Here is a 15,029-nt window from a genome sequence, read left to right as displayed (position 1 = left end):
AAGAAATCACCGGGATAACAGGCAGGCATGGCCTTGGTGTACAAAATGAAGCAGGACAAAAGCTAACAGAGTTTTGCCAAGAGAACATGCTGATCATAGCAAACACTCTTTTCCAACAGCACAAGAGGCAACTCTACACATGGACGTCACCAGATGGTCAATATCGAAATCAGATTGATTATGTCCTTTGCAGCCAAAGATGGAGAAGCTCCATACAGTCACTAAAAACAAGACCTGGAGCTGACTGTGGCTCAGATCATGAGCTGCTTCTTGCAAAATTTCGGCTTAAATTGAAGAACGTCGGGAAAACCACTAAACCAACCGTTCAGGTATGACCTAAATCATATCCCTGATGAATATACAGTGGAGATGAGGAATAGATTTCAGGGATTAGACCTGATAGACAGAGTGCCTGAGGAACTATGGACGGAGGTCCGTAACATTGTTCAGGAGGCAGCAACTAAATCCATCCCAAAGAAAAAGAAATGCAAGAAAGCAAAGTGGCTGTCTGATGAGGCTTTACAAGTAGCTCACGAAAGAAGGGAAGCGAAAAGCAAGGGAGAAAAGGGAAGATATACCCAACTGAATGCAGAGTTCCAGAGAATAGCAAGGAGAGACAAGAAGGCCTTCTTAAATGAACAATGCAAAGAAATCGAGGAAAACAACAGAATGGGAAAGACTAGAGATCTCTTCAAGAAAATTGGAAATCTCAAGGGAACGTTTTGTGCAAAGACGGGCATGATAAAGGACAAAGAAGGCAGGGACCTAACAGAAGCAGATGAGATGAAGAAGAGGTGGCAAGAATACACAGAAGAACTATACAGGAAAGATCTGAATGTCCCTGATAGCCATGATAGTGCGCTCACTGAACTTGAGCCGGACATCCTAGAGAGTGAAGTCAAGTGGGCCTTAGGAAGCATTAGTAACAACAAAGCTAGCGGAGATGACAGTATTCCAGCCGAGCTATTTAAAATCCTAAAAGATGATGCTGTTAAAGTGCTGCATTCAATATGCCAACAAATCTGGAACACTCAACAGTGGCCACAAGACTGGAAAAGGTCAGTTTACATTCCAATTCCAAAGAAGGGCAACACCAAAGAGTGTTCAAACTACCGCACAATTGCGCTCATTTCACATGCCAGCAAGGTGATGCTCAAAATCCTACAAGCTAGGCTTCAGCAGTATGCGAACCAAGAACTACCGGAAGTACAAGCTGGGTTTCGAAGAGGCAGAGGAACTAGAGATCAAATCGCCAACATTCGCTGCATCATGGAGAAAGCAAGAGAATTCCAGAAAAACGTCTATTTCTGCTTCATTGACTACGCTAAAGCCTTTGATTGTGTGGATCACAACAAACTGTGGCAAATTCTTAAAGTGATGGGAGTACCAGACCACCTTACCTGTCTCCTGAGAAACCTGTACGAGGGTCAAGAAGCAACAGGAAGAACCAGACATGGAACAACCGAGTGGTTCAAAATTGGGAAAGGAGTACGACAAGGCTGCATATTGTCACCCTGCTTATTTAACTTATATGCAGAGTACATCATGAGAAATGCCGGGTTGGATGAATCAGAGGTCGGAATTAAGATTGCTGGGAGAATTATCAACAACCTCCGATATGCAGACGATACCACCCTAATGGCAGAAAGCGAAGAGGATCTCAAGAGCCTCTTGTGGAGGGTGAAAGAGGAGAGTGCAAAAGCTGGTTTGAAACTCAACGTTAAAAAAACTAAGATCATGGCATCTGGCCCCATCACTTCCTGGCATATAGAAGGGGAAGAAATGGAAGCAGTGACAGATTTTACTTTCTTGGGCTCCAAGATCACCGCAAACGGTGACTGTAGCCATGAAATTAAAAGACGCTTGCTCCTTGGGAGGAAAGCTATGGCCAACCTAGACAGCATAGTAAGAAGCAGAGACATCACCTTGCCAACAAAGGTCCGTCTAATCAAAGCTATGGTTTTCCCAGTAGTAATGTATGGCTGTGAGAGCTGGACTATAAGGAAGGCTGAGCGCCGAAGAATTGATGCTTTCGAACTGTGGTGCTGGAGAAGACTCTTACGAGTGCCCTGGACTGCAAGGAGGTCAAATCAGTCCATCCTAAAGGAAATCAACCCTGAGTGCTCATTGGAAGGACAGATACTGAAGCTGAAGCTCCAATATTTTGGCCACCTAAAGCGAAGAGAAAACTCCCTGGAAAAGACCCTGATGCTGGGAAAGACTGAAGGCAAAAGGAGAAGGGGACGGCAGAGGATGAGATGGCTAGATAGCATCACGGATGCAATGAATATGAACTTGAGCACGCTCCGGGAGAGAGCGCAGGACAGGAAGGCCTGGCGTGCTATGGTCCATGGGGTCACGAAGAGTCGGACACGACTGAACGACTGAACAACAACAACAACATGCCTCTTCTAAAAACAGCAGCTATTGGGGCGATCTCTCACATGGTAGGGGAGACCCCCACCCCCACCCCACCCTGCTTCTGCAATTCAAGCAATTACTTGAATTACTTGGATTATTAATTCAAGTAGTAATAGTGTACATATGCAATCGATTCCACTGTTTTTAAGAGTATTCCTGACTCTTTTAAAATGTATTTCTTACAGTGGGGTTACTGAGAATTGTGTCCCTTTTTTATTTTGCCCGCTTATAAATGCTGTGTAATCTAAGAGACTGCTTATTTCTACAGCAACAGAAATTGATCAGCAGAGCCATTTTGCATCTCTTACCATTTGAGAAGACGAGTTGAGCAACAGTTGACTACCTTGCCATTGTAATTTACATGTAAAAGAATTAGATATTTTCAAAAGCTTTTCACATGGACCATAAATCCTGCCTCGGGGTGTGCTGCTCCTCCAAACTCATGGCTAAACATGAATGTTAATGGCTCCTTCAGCATATCTGAGCCCTTTGAGCTGACTTCAGTGGCTAAACTTTTTTTTTCCTGCAGTCATCAACTGGTTGCATCCTGTTCCTTTGCATACACAATCAATACAGGAGATGCTTATGATGCTTCACTCAGTTCTTCCTCCTGATGCAGTAGGGACTGGAGAATAGACTAGGCACCATTTCCCTGAACCCCTTTAAAGCATTTATTAGTGGCCTTCTTGACACCCACTCACAGGGCTCCATCACACTGGTGGAGAATTCCACATCAATGCTGGTTCTTTCCCCACCCAGTATCATTGCAGGACTGGGTTGTTCTCTTTCGATTGCTGTCCCCCATCATGTTACTTTTCATTTTTTTCCTTCTCACGGGAGTGGTGATGCTGCTTGGAGTGTAGTAATAATTCCCCCCTGGTTCCGGCCCCTTTCCCTCCCCTTGCACGTTACTGGTGGATGGGAACTGACACACAGTAAGTCTGCAACCCTCAGCACACCTACTTGGGAGTAAGCCCCATTGAACTTAATGGGGTGCTCTGAATCAACAGAGGACGTTGATTCTGAGCTCGGTGGGGTGGCAGATCAGATCTGTCTCTCTTGGTTGCAGGGAGGCATTTTACCCTCTTCTCCCTCCAGTCAAGAAATGTGCTCGAGCATTTACAAGGCAGACACGTGGTTTGAGAGCAATGCACTTCTTTGGCGCCTTCTGGTTCTGCTGTTGCCGAGTGGGCGGCACACTGCGGCCAGGATTCGGGCAGTTTGGCAGGGGGGTCACCTTGAAGCAAAGGGGAAAATCACCAGCGGGGGGGAGGGTCAGGCGCAGATCTTTCCTTCCTCAGCAAGACTTGAGCTGAGGCAGGAGTCGCCCTCAAACCATGCGCCCTCCCCTCCTTGCAAGGAAGGGAGAGAGCACAAGCCCTCACACCTGGTCTCTTTCCGAGCCCGCTCAGGACACGTCCCGCAGCCCCTTCTCAGTGCCTTTGTCATCCTGACCACACCCCCAACAACTGAAAACAAATGCCCACAGCTGGTTTGTTCCGCTATTGGAGAATTTCACGGGGAGGTTATGGTGCTCCTGTTCCATGGGCTGGAAAAAATACCACATTTTTTGCGTTTGGGGAAAACACAGGATAGGCTGTGGAAAATGGCGGGAGACACCCTGGAGGGTAACGGTGTCATCTAAAGAGCCTGCAAACTTCCGTGACAGAGCCATCTCAACAGCAGCATAAAAGCTCCATGTGAAGAAGCCCACAGTGTCATGGGAACCATGTATCTGTGGTATGATCCCATTTCACTGTAGGATGCATATGAATACCAGAGTCCCATGAGCAGGGCAAATTGCCGGGCTGTTTCTCACCCCATCGTCACCTGTCTGGAAGAGAGTGTTTAAAACACGGGACTCTGATATTGTGCTCTGCTTCTATGGAAGTGTAGCATTCCAAAATAAAGAAACAGCTGTTGCATTCTCTAGCACTATTTTACAGTCTCTGAAGTTACAGCACAGAGTCTATTAATGGTAAATGGTATTTGAATGAGACAATGTACATCACTTGGTAACCGTACAGCAGGGCCTATCCTTGCAGAAATAATCCATTTATGTAATGCTTGGAGGATTGCTTGAAGTGCATTTTTATGGTGCCCACTTGAGATTCAAAATGACTAGCTTCTACCTTATGCATGTCTGCTCTTTTTAAAGAGATATTGCTGCAAGAAACTGCCTTCTGACCTGCACTGGGCCTGGGCGAGTGGCCAAAATTGGTGACTTTGGAATGGCTCGAGATATCTACAGGTAAGATATAAAACCAGCAGGGGAGGGGATTGGAAATTTCATCCCATTAATGTGATGCAAGAAATGTATTTGAATGATTGATCTGCATGTCTGAAAACATAAAGCCAGAAATACAGCCATGTGAACTGTTCTTTGTTTTCTTCCTATACATTTTGACTGCCTAACAGTAGTGGCAATGGTGCTTAAAGGGATCTTTCCCCTGTAGCTTGGTGTCACAGGCATTTCAGCTGCAGACCATGGAGAAGAGCCAGCCCTATCGTTAGGCAAAGTGAGGCAGTTAGTTTCCTCAGGCGGCAAATGCAGGGAGGCAGCAGCACTGTCTTGGAGGAGAGAATTGTGTGCCACGTGGACTGCCCTGTGTCCCCTAAGCTAGCTTGCTGCTTTCAGGTGTCGTGGAGGAAGCTGTCCTGTTGTTCATGTTGAAGAAAAATTCGACTGCCCATCCAGTTGGCTTTTGTACATGGAACGGGGATGGGTGGGGAGGCACCATCTTATTCTTCTCCTCAGACAGCATAATGTCTTGGGCTGGCTCAACTCTTGGGGGTTGGACTTGATGGTCTTATAGGCCCCTTCCAACTCTACTATTCTATGATTCTACAGTCCTATTCTATTATGGAAGGCAGGCACTGCACAGTGGTAAAGCAGCATGCATCTTCCAGACATCTGAAAATGTCTTTATATCAATGGTAATGAAAAAATGTATGTTCCTGCTTTTAGGAACAGATACCCAAACCTGTTTGTGTTAATTGCATTTGCAGTGAAAAATGCTGGAATGTAGGAAAGATAGGGCTGTTCACTTTCATACAACCCCCCTTTTGTAGGTCTTAATTCTTCTCATCTTTGGCCTTGCCAGGGCAAGCTACTATCGCAAAGGAGGAAGAGCCATGCTTCCAGTCAAGTGGATGCCCCCAGAGGCTTTCCTGGAAGGAATCTTCACCTCCAAAACGGACACTTGGTAAATGCCTTTAACAGCACAATCCTCTGTGTGAAGTAAGTCAGTCAGAAGTAAGTCCTATTGGGTTCAGTGAGGCTTACTCCCCGGTAAGTGTGTATAGGATTTGCAGCTTAAGTCACTTTACAGTTTGAACTCAAATGCCTTTTCTTTTGCATGCTCTTGTGCAAATATTTTAATGATTTAAACAAAAGTATTTTAGTGCAATTTTTAAAGATCAGTTAAATGAAGACAAGCCTGCTACTAAAATGGCACTGATCAGAAAGGTAATAGTGAAGGTGTGGTAAGGTGAAGAGGTGGCAGGGCTCAATTGGCTGAAACGGTGCTGCAGATGACAAAATCACACCTCTTCAACAGTAGTGCTAAGGAAATCTACACCCGTGGAGGATGTGTTGCTGCTCTGTTCTTTCTGAAAAAGTCATTTTGTGAGTTCCTCAGAGAAACAGCGGCAGCACAGAAAACACACATGAGAAAACACACATGAGAACAACAATCTGAAAATGATGTCATGGAGATGCCCTGTAGAAAGCAAGACCAAATAGTAGCAATTCCAGAGTGAACATCTTATGTGGTGGCTCCGATGTCAGTGGGGCAGTGAATCTGCTCCGGGTTTCAGTCAGAACTCTAAAGGAGCTTCGCACCTTGGATGGCTCCTTTAGAGTTCTGACTGGTTCTGACTGAAACCCAGAGTGGATTCACAACCCCACTGACACTGGAGCCACCAGCCTTCGCTTATGCAAGCACCCCAGGAATGCAGCTTGGCTCTCTAGGGTGAAAAGAGCGCTTATGGCTGCTGTGGAATTGCTGTTGGAACAATTATGCAACTTTTTCCTCTGTTACCTAAGGGGAGGATCATAGCTCAGTGGTAGAGCACAAGCTTTGCATGCCAAAGGCCCCAGGTTCAATCCTTGGCATCTCCAGATAGGGCTAGAAAAGACTCCTGTCCGTCTGGAACCTGCCAGTCAGTGCAGACAATACTGACCAAGATACACCAATGGTCAGACAATAAAAGGCAGCTTCCTATGTATTTTAAAGCTGATCCAATGAAATCCAAAATGCTGCCAGCCATAGAGGGAAGTGCCAGGTTGTTGCTGAGGAAACCGCATTTCACCAGCTGTCTTTCCATGAACTCTGAGTTGGAATTTCAGATGAAAATTTCAGCAGCACATTGAACCTAAGAAGAGCCCTGCTGAGTCAGACCAAATGTCTGTCTAGTCCAGTATTCTGTTCCCACAGTGGCCAAGCAGATGCCTATGAAAAGCCCACAGTGGGACACGAGTGTAAAAGCACCTTCCCAGCAACTAGTATTGAGAGGCATACTGCCTCCAATTCTGCTCAGTCATTATGACTAGTAGCCATCGATAGCCTTATGCTCCATAAATCTGTCTATTCCCCTTTTAAAGCAGCCCAGTTTGGCACATCCTGAGGGAACAAATTGTGTAGTTTAACTGTGGCCATTTCTACATGAGGCATTTATCATGAGCTCGTGATTGGCCACTCACGGACGTTTGTGGGTCCTTTATACGACATCATCAGCCTTCAGGACATCTCCTGAGGTTTTTTCTAGCTATCCCGCCTTTAAAAAGACTGGAGATAAGCTGAAGATTTTGAAAAACCTGCCATTTCCACAGTGTGTAGTGCTGGCATATTACAATAATTCCACCACTAGATGGCACAGTTTCATTGAAAAATATAGAAAGCCCCAGTAAGGCTGCTGAGAAAGAGCATTTTCAACTCTATGTCACATTCGGTGTCTGAAGGAGCCAATCCTAATCGCGCCACAGAAACAGAAGCAAAATGCTCCTGTAGGGTTGCGGGATTTTCCGTTAATGTAGAGACATCCTATGTACTGTGTGAAAAAGTACTATTTCCTTCTGTCTGTCCTGAATCTCCCTCTATTCAGCTTTCATTGGATGACCCAGGTTCTAGTATCATGAGAAAGGGGAGAAAAAGTCTCCATATCCACTTTCGCCACTCCATGCATAAAAAGCCCCAAATTGCCTGGCCTGCGGCATCCCCTTAAAATCTCCCAGCACATTTCTGTTTCTCTGACTTACACTGAGAGAGACCTAAGACAGTGGAGATCAGACCAGCCAAGATAGTGGCCTCAAAGCAAAGGAATGGGCAACATATTACCATGTGCTGTACAGGTATAAAGCTAGTAAAGTACTAACCCAAGGATAATGGGTTGCATTCACTGGTTCTCTCCTAGGTCCTTTGGAGTGCTGCTTTGGGAGATCTTCTCCTTGGGCTATATGCCTTACCCTTGCAAAACCAACCAGGAAGTGCTAGAGTTTGTCACCAGTGGTGGGCGAATGGATCCGCCAAAAAACTGCCCAGGACCTGTGTGAGTATAGCTTAATCCTTAAAAAAAAGACAGAAATATTCAGAGTGACTGTACAGTCTACATCAAGGTTAAAATATACACAGACTTCAAATAGCCCACGGAAATAACAAGAACCCTGGCCACTGATAAATGTTGCATTTACCATCTACACACATTGCAGAAATTGCAGATCATGCTAATAATTTGCGTCAATTTGTAGAGCACAGCCGGGGGGGCGGGGGCGGGATTCCTCCTGGGGGGAGGAATCCAGCTTTGTGTTTTCCTTAATAGCATTCCTCTTTCAGAAGGACACTGGCAGGGTAAAAGAAGGCAGACCGTCTCCCTGGTCCCGTAATGCAATTGCTCTGAAAGTTTTTGGCACCTCTCCTTTTTAAATTAAAGTTAAACATCTGGCATTTTAGTTGGCCACTTTCCTACCACCTGGGAATTTGCCAGAGAGCTCCCATCATTTCAGACTCTTTGACTCAAAGACATCCACTGTGAAACTGATTTTGACCAGAATCCTTACTCTCTTGGACACTTCTTGGTTAAAGTCACTGTTTTGAAGCTCAAAACCCAGTCCCTGAGAGAAAGGAGAAATGTGACTAGGTAATTTTCTCCTCTCATCTTTCTGATGTATTTTTTAAATTTCTTCTCCCAAGTTATCGGATCATGACACAGTGTTGGCAGCATAGTCCTGAGTACCGACCCAACTTCTCCACCATTCTGGAAAGAATCAAATACTGCACACAGGTAGGCTCTTCTAATGAAATATGGCTGCCTTTAATCTGGTGTGGTGGTGGGCACCTAAGGGACTTGCTCATTGCACCAGTCCTTGTGACGTTACATGTACATATATTATTAGTTGTACATATATTATTAGGTATAGATGTGCATTCATGTTATAATTCTATGTGTTTTATGGTAAATATATCTAGAGAGTGGGATGAGCGACAGGAGGAGTGGTGTATCAGCATATATGGGAAATGACTGGCTGAGTGAGTGAAGCAGGGGTGAAATGTGTCTGATATATAAGCTGGGTGCTGTGCTTGTGTGAGTCAGATAGGTTTGGAACAGAGATTGGGAATAGATCAGAAAGAGAGAAGTTTGTGAGAGATGGAATTTGTGTTGGGTCGGTGAAGAGTTAAATTGAAGAGAGTCTGGAGAGAGATGCTAGGATTTATGCATATGAGAAGATATACACAGACAGAAGCTTTAAAACTTACTGATTGACTGTTTAACATCTTAATGTTATAATTAATAAAGTTTTCTTTATAATATCCTACACCTGCTCTCAGCTATGTAAGGGTTAAGGTAAAAACGGAAATTATACAGGTTATAGAACAAAGCCAGTGTGACCTCAGTTTGAGGACAAAGTAAAAAGGGTTGGACCTGACCCTAAAGGTCCTGGTGGCAACGTTACTGTGTGTTTGGGGGAAGGTGTGGTCTGCTGTGGGAAGGGCCTTAGTGAAGAGGAATTCTCGCTGGGGGTATGCAGGAACGCCACAGTCCTCATGTGCACCATGGCATTTAACCCCCCCCCCCCGCCGCCCCCATATGAACGTATGAAGCTGGTTTATACTTGTTGTTGTTCAGTCGTTCAGTCGTGTCCGACTCTTCGTGACCCCATGGACCATAGCACGCCAGGCCTTCCTGTCCTGCGCTCTCTCCTGGTGCGTGCTCAGTTCATATTCATTGCATCGGTGATGCTATCTCGCCATCTCATCCTCTGCCATCCCCTTCTCCTTTTGCCTTCAGTCTTTCCCAGCATCACGGTCTTTTCCAGAGAGTTTTCTCTTCGCATTAGGTGGCCAAAATATTTGAGCTTCAGCTTCAGTATCTGTCCTTCCAAAGAGCAGTCAGGATTGATTTCCTTTAGGATTGACTGATTTGACCTCCTTGCAGGCCAGGGGACTCGTAAGAGTCTTCTCCAGCACCACAGTTCGAAAGCATCAATTCTTCGGCGCTCAGCCTTCCTTATAGTCCAGCTCTCACAGCCATACATTACTACTGGGAAAACCATAGCTTTGATTAGACGGACCTTTGTCGGCAAGGTGATGTCTCTGCTTCATACTATGCTGTCTAGGTTGGCCATAGCTTTCCTCCCAAGGAGCAAGCGTCTTTTAATTTCATGGCTACAGTCACCGTCTGCGGTGATCTTGGAGCCCAAGAAAGTAAAATCTGTCACTGCTTCCATTTCTTCCCCTTCTATATGCCAGGAAGTGATGGGGCCAGATGCCATGATCTTAGTTTTTTTAATGTTGAGTTTCAAACCAGCTTTTGCACTCTCCTCTTTCACCCTCCACAAGAGGCTCTTGAGATCCTCTTCGCTTTCTGCCATTAGGGTGGTATCGTCTGCATATCGGAGGTTGTTGATAATTCTCCCAGCAATCTTAATTCCGACCTCTGATTCATCCAACCCGGCATTTCTCATGATGTACTCTGCATATAAGTTAAATAAGCAGGGTGACAATATGCAGCCTTGTCGTACTCCTTTCCCAATTTTGAACCACTCGGTTGTTCCATGTCTGGTTCTTCCTGTTGCTTCTTGACCCTCGTACAGGTTTCTCAGGAGACAGGTAAGGTGGTCTGGTACTCCCATCACTTTAAGAATTTGCCACAGTTTGTTGTGATCCACACAATCAAAGGCTTTAGCGTAGTCAATGAAGCAGAAATAGACGTTTTTCTGGAATTCTCTTGCTTTCTCCATGATGCAGCGAATGTTGGCGATTTGATCTCTAGTTCCTCTGCCTCTTCGAAACCCAGCTTGTACTTCCGGTAGTTCTTGGTTCGCATACTGCTGAAACCTAGCTTGTAGGATTTTGAGCATCACCTTGCTGGCATGTGAAATGAGCGCAATTGTGCGGTAGTTTGAACACTCTTTGGCGTTGCCCTTCTTTGGAATTGGAATGTAAACTGACCTTTTCCAGTCTTGCGGCCACTGTTGAGTGTTCCAGATTTGTTGGCATATTGAATGCAGCACTTTAACAGCATCATCTTTTAGGATTTTAAATAGCTCGGCTGGAATACTGTTATCTCCGCTAGCTTTGTTGTTACTAATGCTTCCTAAGGCCCACTTGACTTCACTCTCTAGGATGTCCGGCTCAAGTTCAGTGACCGCACTATCATGGCTATCAGGGACATTCAGATCTTTCCTGTATAGTTCTTCTGTGTATTCTTGCCACCTCTTCTTAATCTCATCTGCTTCTGTTAGGTCCCTGCCTTCTTTGTCCTTTATCATGCCCGTCTTTGCACAAAACGTTCCCTTGAGATTTCCAATTTTCTTGAAGAGATCTCTAGTCTTTCCCATTCTGTTGTTTTCCTCGATTCTGTTGATTTTCCTCGATGGTTTATACTGGGGACAGACTATTGGTCCACCTAGCCCGCTGATGGTCCCCTGGGCCTTGGCCCTCCTTCCTATTACGGTCTTGTGCCCCTGAGAAGATGCTTCTGAAGGGCCAGTGACCCCAGAGCCAGCATCAAGGGCCTGCACCCCAGCAGGGGGCCATGGACAAGATTCCCCTGCATTTGCTCCTCCTCTTCATCATTTCCGCCTGCCTGTTCACCTGCCTCTTGCTCTGGCCCAGACGACAGTGGTGACAAGGCGGAAGAGCAGCTGATGCCACGGCCTACTTGCCCACCGGCTCTCTGCCTGACAAGCAAGGAAGTGATAGCAAGGATGAGAAAGAGGAGGAGCAAGAGCAGCTGGTGACAGTGGCAGTGAGAAGAGCGAGGCCATTGAGGGCGTCTTGCCCAAGGGCCCTCAAAAACCTGGAGCCGGCACTGAATCACCATTCAGTGGCACAAGCAGGTGTAGCCAGGGAAGAATCGGTTCTCTCCACCACTGGGGAAATGGCAGGCGAGCAAAGTGTTGAGCCATGGAAAGGGTATGTGGAAAGGGTTAAGCCTTTCCACATACACAACCATCATTCCTCCAGTCTCGATTTTTCTGAATTTAAAAAGGGTCATGCAGCTGTAATATCTACTTTGGTTTTATATGCATGCCTGAGAAAGTGTCATTAACTGATAGTATTTGAGAAATCCAATGTACTTTCTTGTCTTTCAGGACCCTGACGTGATCAATACAGAGCTGCCCATTGAAAGCAGCCCAACACCAGAGTATGAAGGAAGCACTGTGTTGCATCCGAATAGTTCCACTGGGATGAGTCATTTGCTAGGGAACCCTCCCGTTACACCTCCAACAAACCCCAATACACTGGAAGGCCATAATTCAGAGAACAAACATGGACAGTGTCCCCAAGAGCTGCGTGTGGCAAACCTTGGCAACTGGATCACGAGAGGACCAAGCACACCTTGCTTCAGTAACTCCAGCAGTGAGGCTTGGGCTCCGCCAAAGCTGGATTCTGCCAGTCAGCCGGCGCCCAAGTTGAAGAATAAAACCAAAAACCTTTGGAACCCAACATATGGGTCGTGGGTCCTGGAGAGCATTTGCCAGCCCAGCCCCAGCTCCAAACTCAACCCAACGCAAGAGCGAGAAGATTCAGGGTTTGATGGAAACTGCAGTTCCTCCCCCAGTTCTCGGGCATCACCTTCATCTCCAAGCCAAAGCCGTTCTCCTCACATTGATATTGGTGGGATTGAACTGGTGAAGCTGCAGAATTTTCCCTGTGGCAATGTGAACTATGCTTATGATGAGCTCTGCTATGAAACAGGTCAGCCTTTTCCTTTGGCAGCTGAGCCAGCTGCAGTCTTGAGGAGTGCCAGCCTTCACAGAAAGGGTAAGCTTTTCTCTAAGCCAGAGAAAACCTCGAGGGAGAGAGACTCTGGCCTCTCCTTGTCCGATGACCTGAGTGTTACCCCTGTATAACAGGGAATACTCTTCCAGAGTCAGCCCTTCGCTCTGGAAGTAGGTCTGCAAGAGCAATGAAAATGGCATTTGCTGTTGTCTTCCTTCCTCCCTCCATGCTCTAGAAACAGATGGATTCATGTTGTCTTGCTCTGGCCTCCCGCAATATGAATGCCCAGTGAAGTACTTCAGAGTGATGAAAGTGGCTCCAACCTGTTAAGCCAATGCCAGTGGTTACAGGATGCAATGGTGCCCTTGTTACAATGCTTCAGGGTCTAATGGTCCGTGGAGATTGTCACACCCAATCACTGCTTGTGAAAAGTGGTCTCTACCATTACATAGGATAGGTAAGAAATGGCAAAACGATGAGGTACCCACACAGGCCCGTGGCCTGTAAAATATTGTACTTTACAGCTGATTCATCCATCAGGCTGGTGTAATGAGGAGGAAATAAAATCAACCAAGTTTGCATTGGACATAATAGCCCCAAAGTATAGAAACAGCAAAAGGGAGACCAATGTGTTCATAATAAAAAGGAGCCAAAGTTTAGGAGGGCACAGAAAAATATTTGTGCTCTTCAGCAAGAGCACTGAAAACTCAGAACCCCCCCCCAAAAAAGAATTTAAAGGGTTGATAACATCCTTTTGCATTACTGAAAACTACACCACAGTCCAGTCCAATTCCCAATGCCTGACCCTGGAGGTCTCAGGAATTACCCTTCAATGTCTATAACAGACGGGACTGTTTCTTTTTATGAACGTTACTTACCTGGAACTGTTTTTAAAAGCACTCATGTTCAACAGTAGCCATTCATGCTTCGGTCATAATACCTTTTGTAAACTGAAGATTTAGGATGCAATTTGTATGTGTGTATAACATGAAAATTCTTCTAAGGTAAAATGTGATAAAAGCCATTGCTTGGAGCAAGGCCAAAGAAACATTTTAATTTTTAAGGAGAAGCCTGAATTAACAAGTAAAGATTGGTGTTTGTTCTGGTGGGTTACAATACGTACTTGCCATTGACAAGTCGAGCTGTGGCATGGGCATGAAAAGATACTTTGAAACCATGCTGATCTATCGCAGGACATAAACAGAGCTCCTTAAAACATAGGGTGCTTCTACCTCCTAGCGCTACCAGTCAAAAAACATTGTGCAGCTGTCTCATCTTTTCGTCCTTTTCTTTGTAGAAAGAAAGAAGACGGAAGAAGTGGTGGGAAAACAAGGGAGGGTTAAAACTGGAAGATGTCATTATCTGAACCCTTCATAACATTCCATGAATAAGGCAGGGCTATTGCATGATAAAGGCTTTGTCTGGAAGCACCCTTGGATCTTTATGGAAAGCCCCATTTTTGCACAAGTCATTGCAGGGATACTCCACCCACCACCCCCCTTTTATACAAGAAAAAAACAACCTGGGTGACCTTCATTATAAGGGAGGATCACAGAGTTTAGAGCAATCCATGGCTCTGGAATGTCTGGTATGTTCATGTGTCTCACACATTTGAAAAGAAGGTAGTGTTTTGCCAAATGCAGAATGTCCTTGACACAGACAGATCTCTGAAACACAAGCTCTAAATCCAGTGACTTCGAAAGAAAGTCACCTAACTCTCCATACCAACATAATAGAAGAACTCTAGCTTGTGTCCTTCAGGTAAAAAGGTAGGTTCATCTCACACAACCCACACACATGTGGCTTTCACACGTAACTGGCCACAGCGTGCACAAGAAGTTCTGCTATCAGTGCAGGTGCTCCATTTCTGCTGTGCCAGAAGAGTAAGTCTATTGGTGGGAAAGCAGAGAACTGAAGAAATTGTTGAATCACACCAGCAACAACAACAAAAAAGGAAGAATTTGATAGTGCCAGGTTTCTCTGCAGATGAAAACCTGTCTTAACTTTCACCTGCTTATTTCGTATCAGCAGGTAGTATAGAATGATCACTTGCTTCAACATTACCTGTTTGAAGCATCATTTAGTATAGTAAGCTCTGCATCTGAGAAAGAAGCTTGTATTGAGACAAACCACATTCACACAGAAAATATATATTTACACATCATAATGATTAAATGGAACTGGGCGCAACTCTCTCAGAGGGAGAAAGGCATTCATGACTTCATTAATGCAGATTCCATAAGGTAAGACAAAATGCTTGCTACTAAAGGGCTGGATGCGCCCCATCTCGGAAGCTAAGCAGGGTCAGCCCTGGTTAGCACTTGGATGGAGGACCGCCTTGGAATCAGGCTTCCTGCACTGAGCAGGGGGTTAGACTCGATG

General features: G+C 45.5%; 1 protein-coding gene across 1 annotated transcript in view; it reads left to right on the top strand.

Annotated features, from left to right (window-relative positions):
• The window catches only part of LTK (leukocyte receptor tyrosine kinase), a 149,834-nt gene extending 135,249 nt beyond the window's left edge, over positions 1 to 14,585 (top strand). Inside the window, exons 25-29 of the mRNA XM_084846017.1 lie at positions 4,580 to 4,672; positions 5,526 to 5,627; positions 7,837 to 7,971; positions 8,613 to 8,703; positions 12,017 to 14,585. Of these exons, the coding sequence (XP_084702143.1) occupies positions 4,580 to 4,672; positions 5,526 to 5,627; positions 7,837 to 7,971; positions 8,613 to 8,703; positions 12,017 to 12,778 (1,183 nt within the window). The 3' untranslated portion in view covers positions 12,779 to 14,585. The remainder of the gene's footprint in view (positions 1 to 4,579; positions 4,673 to 5,525; positions 5,628 to 7,836; positions 7,972 to 8,612; positions 8,704 to 12,016) is intronic.
• Positions 14,586 to 15,029: the final 444 nt, after the last annotated feature.

This window comes from Heloderma suspectum, chromosome 1 (assembly GCF_057233095.1).
Source record: "Heloderma suspectum isolate Gila_16-S chromosome 1, 16-S_ref, whole genome shotgun sequence".
Taxonomy (NCBI): domain Eukaryota; kingdom Metazoa; phylum Chordata; class Lepidosauria; order Squamata; family Helodermatidae; genus Heloderma; species Heloderma suspectum.
The sequence above is the reverse complement of the archived record's forward strand: the minus strand, read 5'-3'. Positions and strand labels throughout refer to the sequence as shown.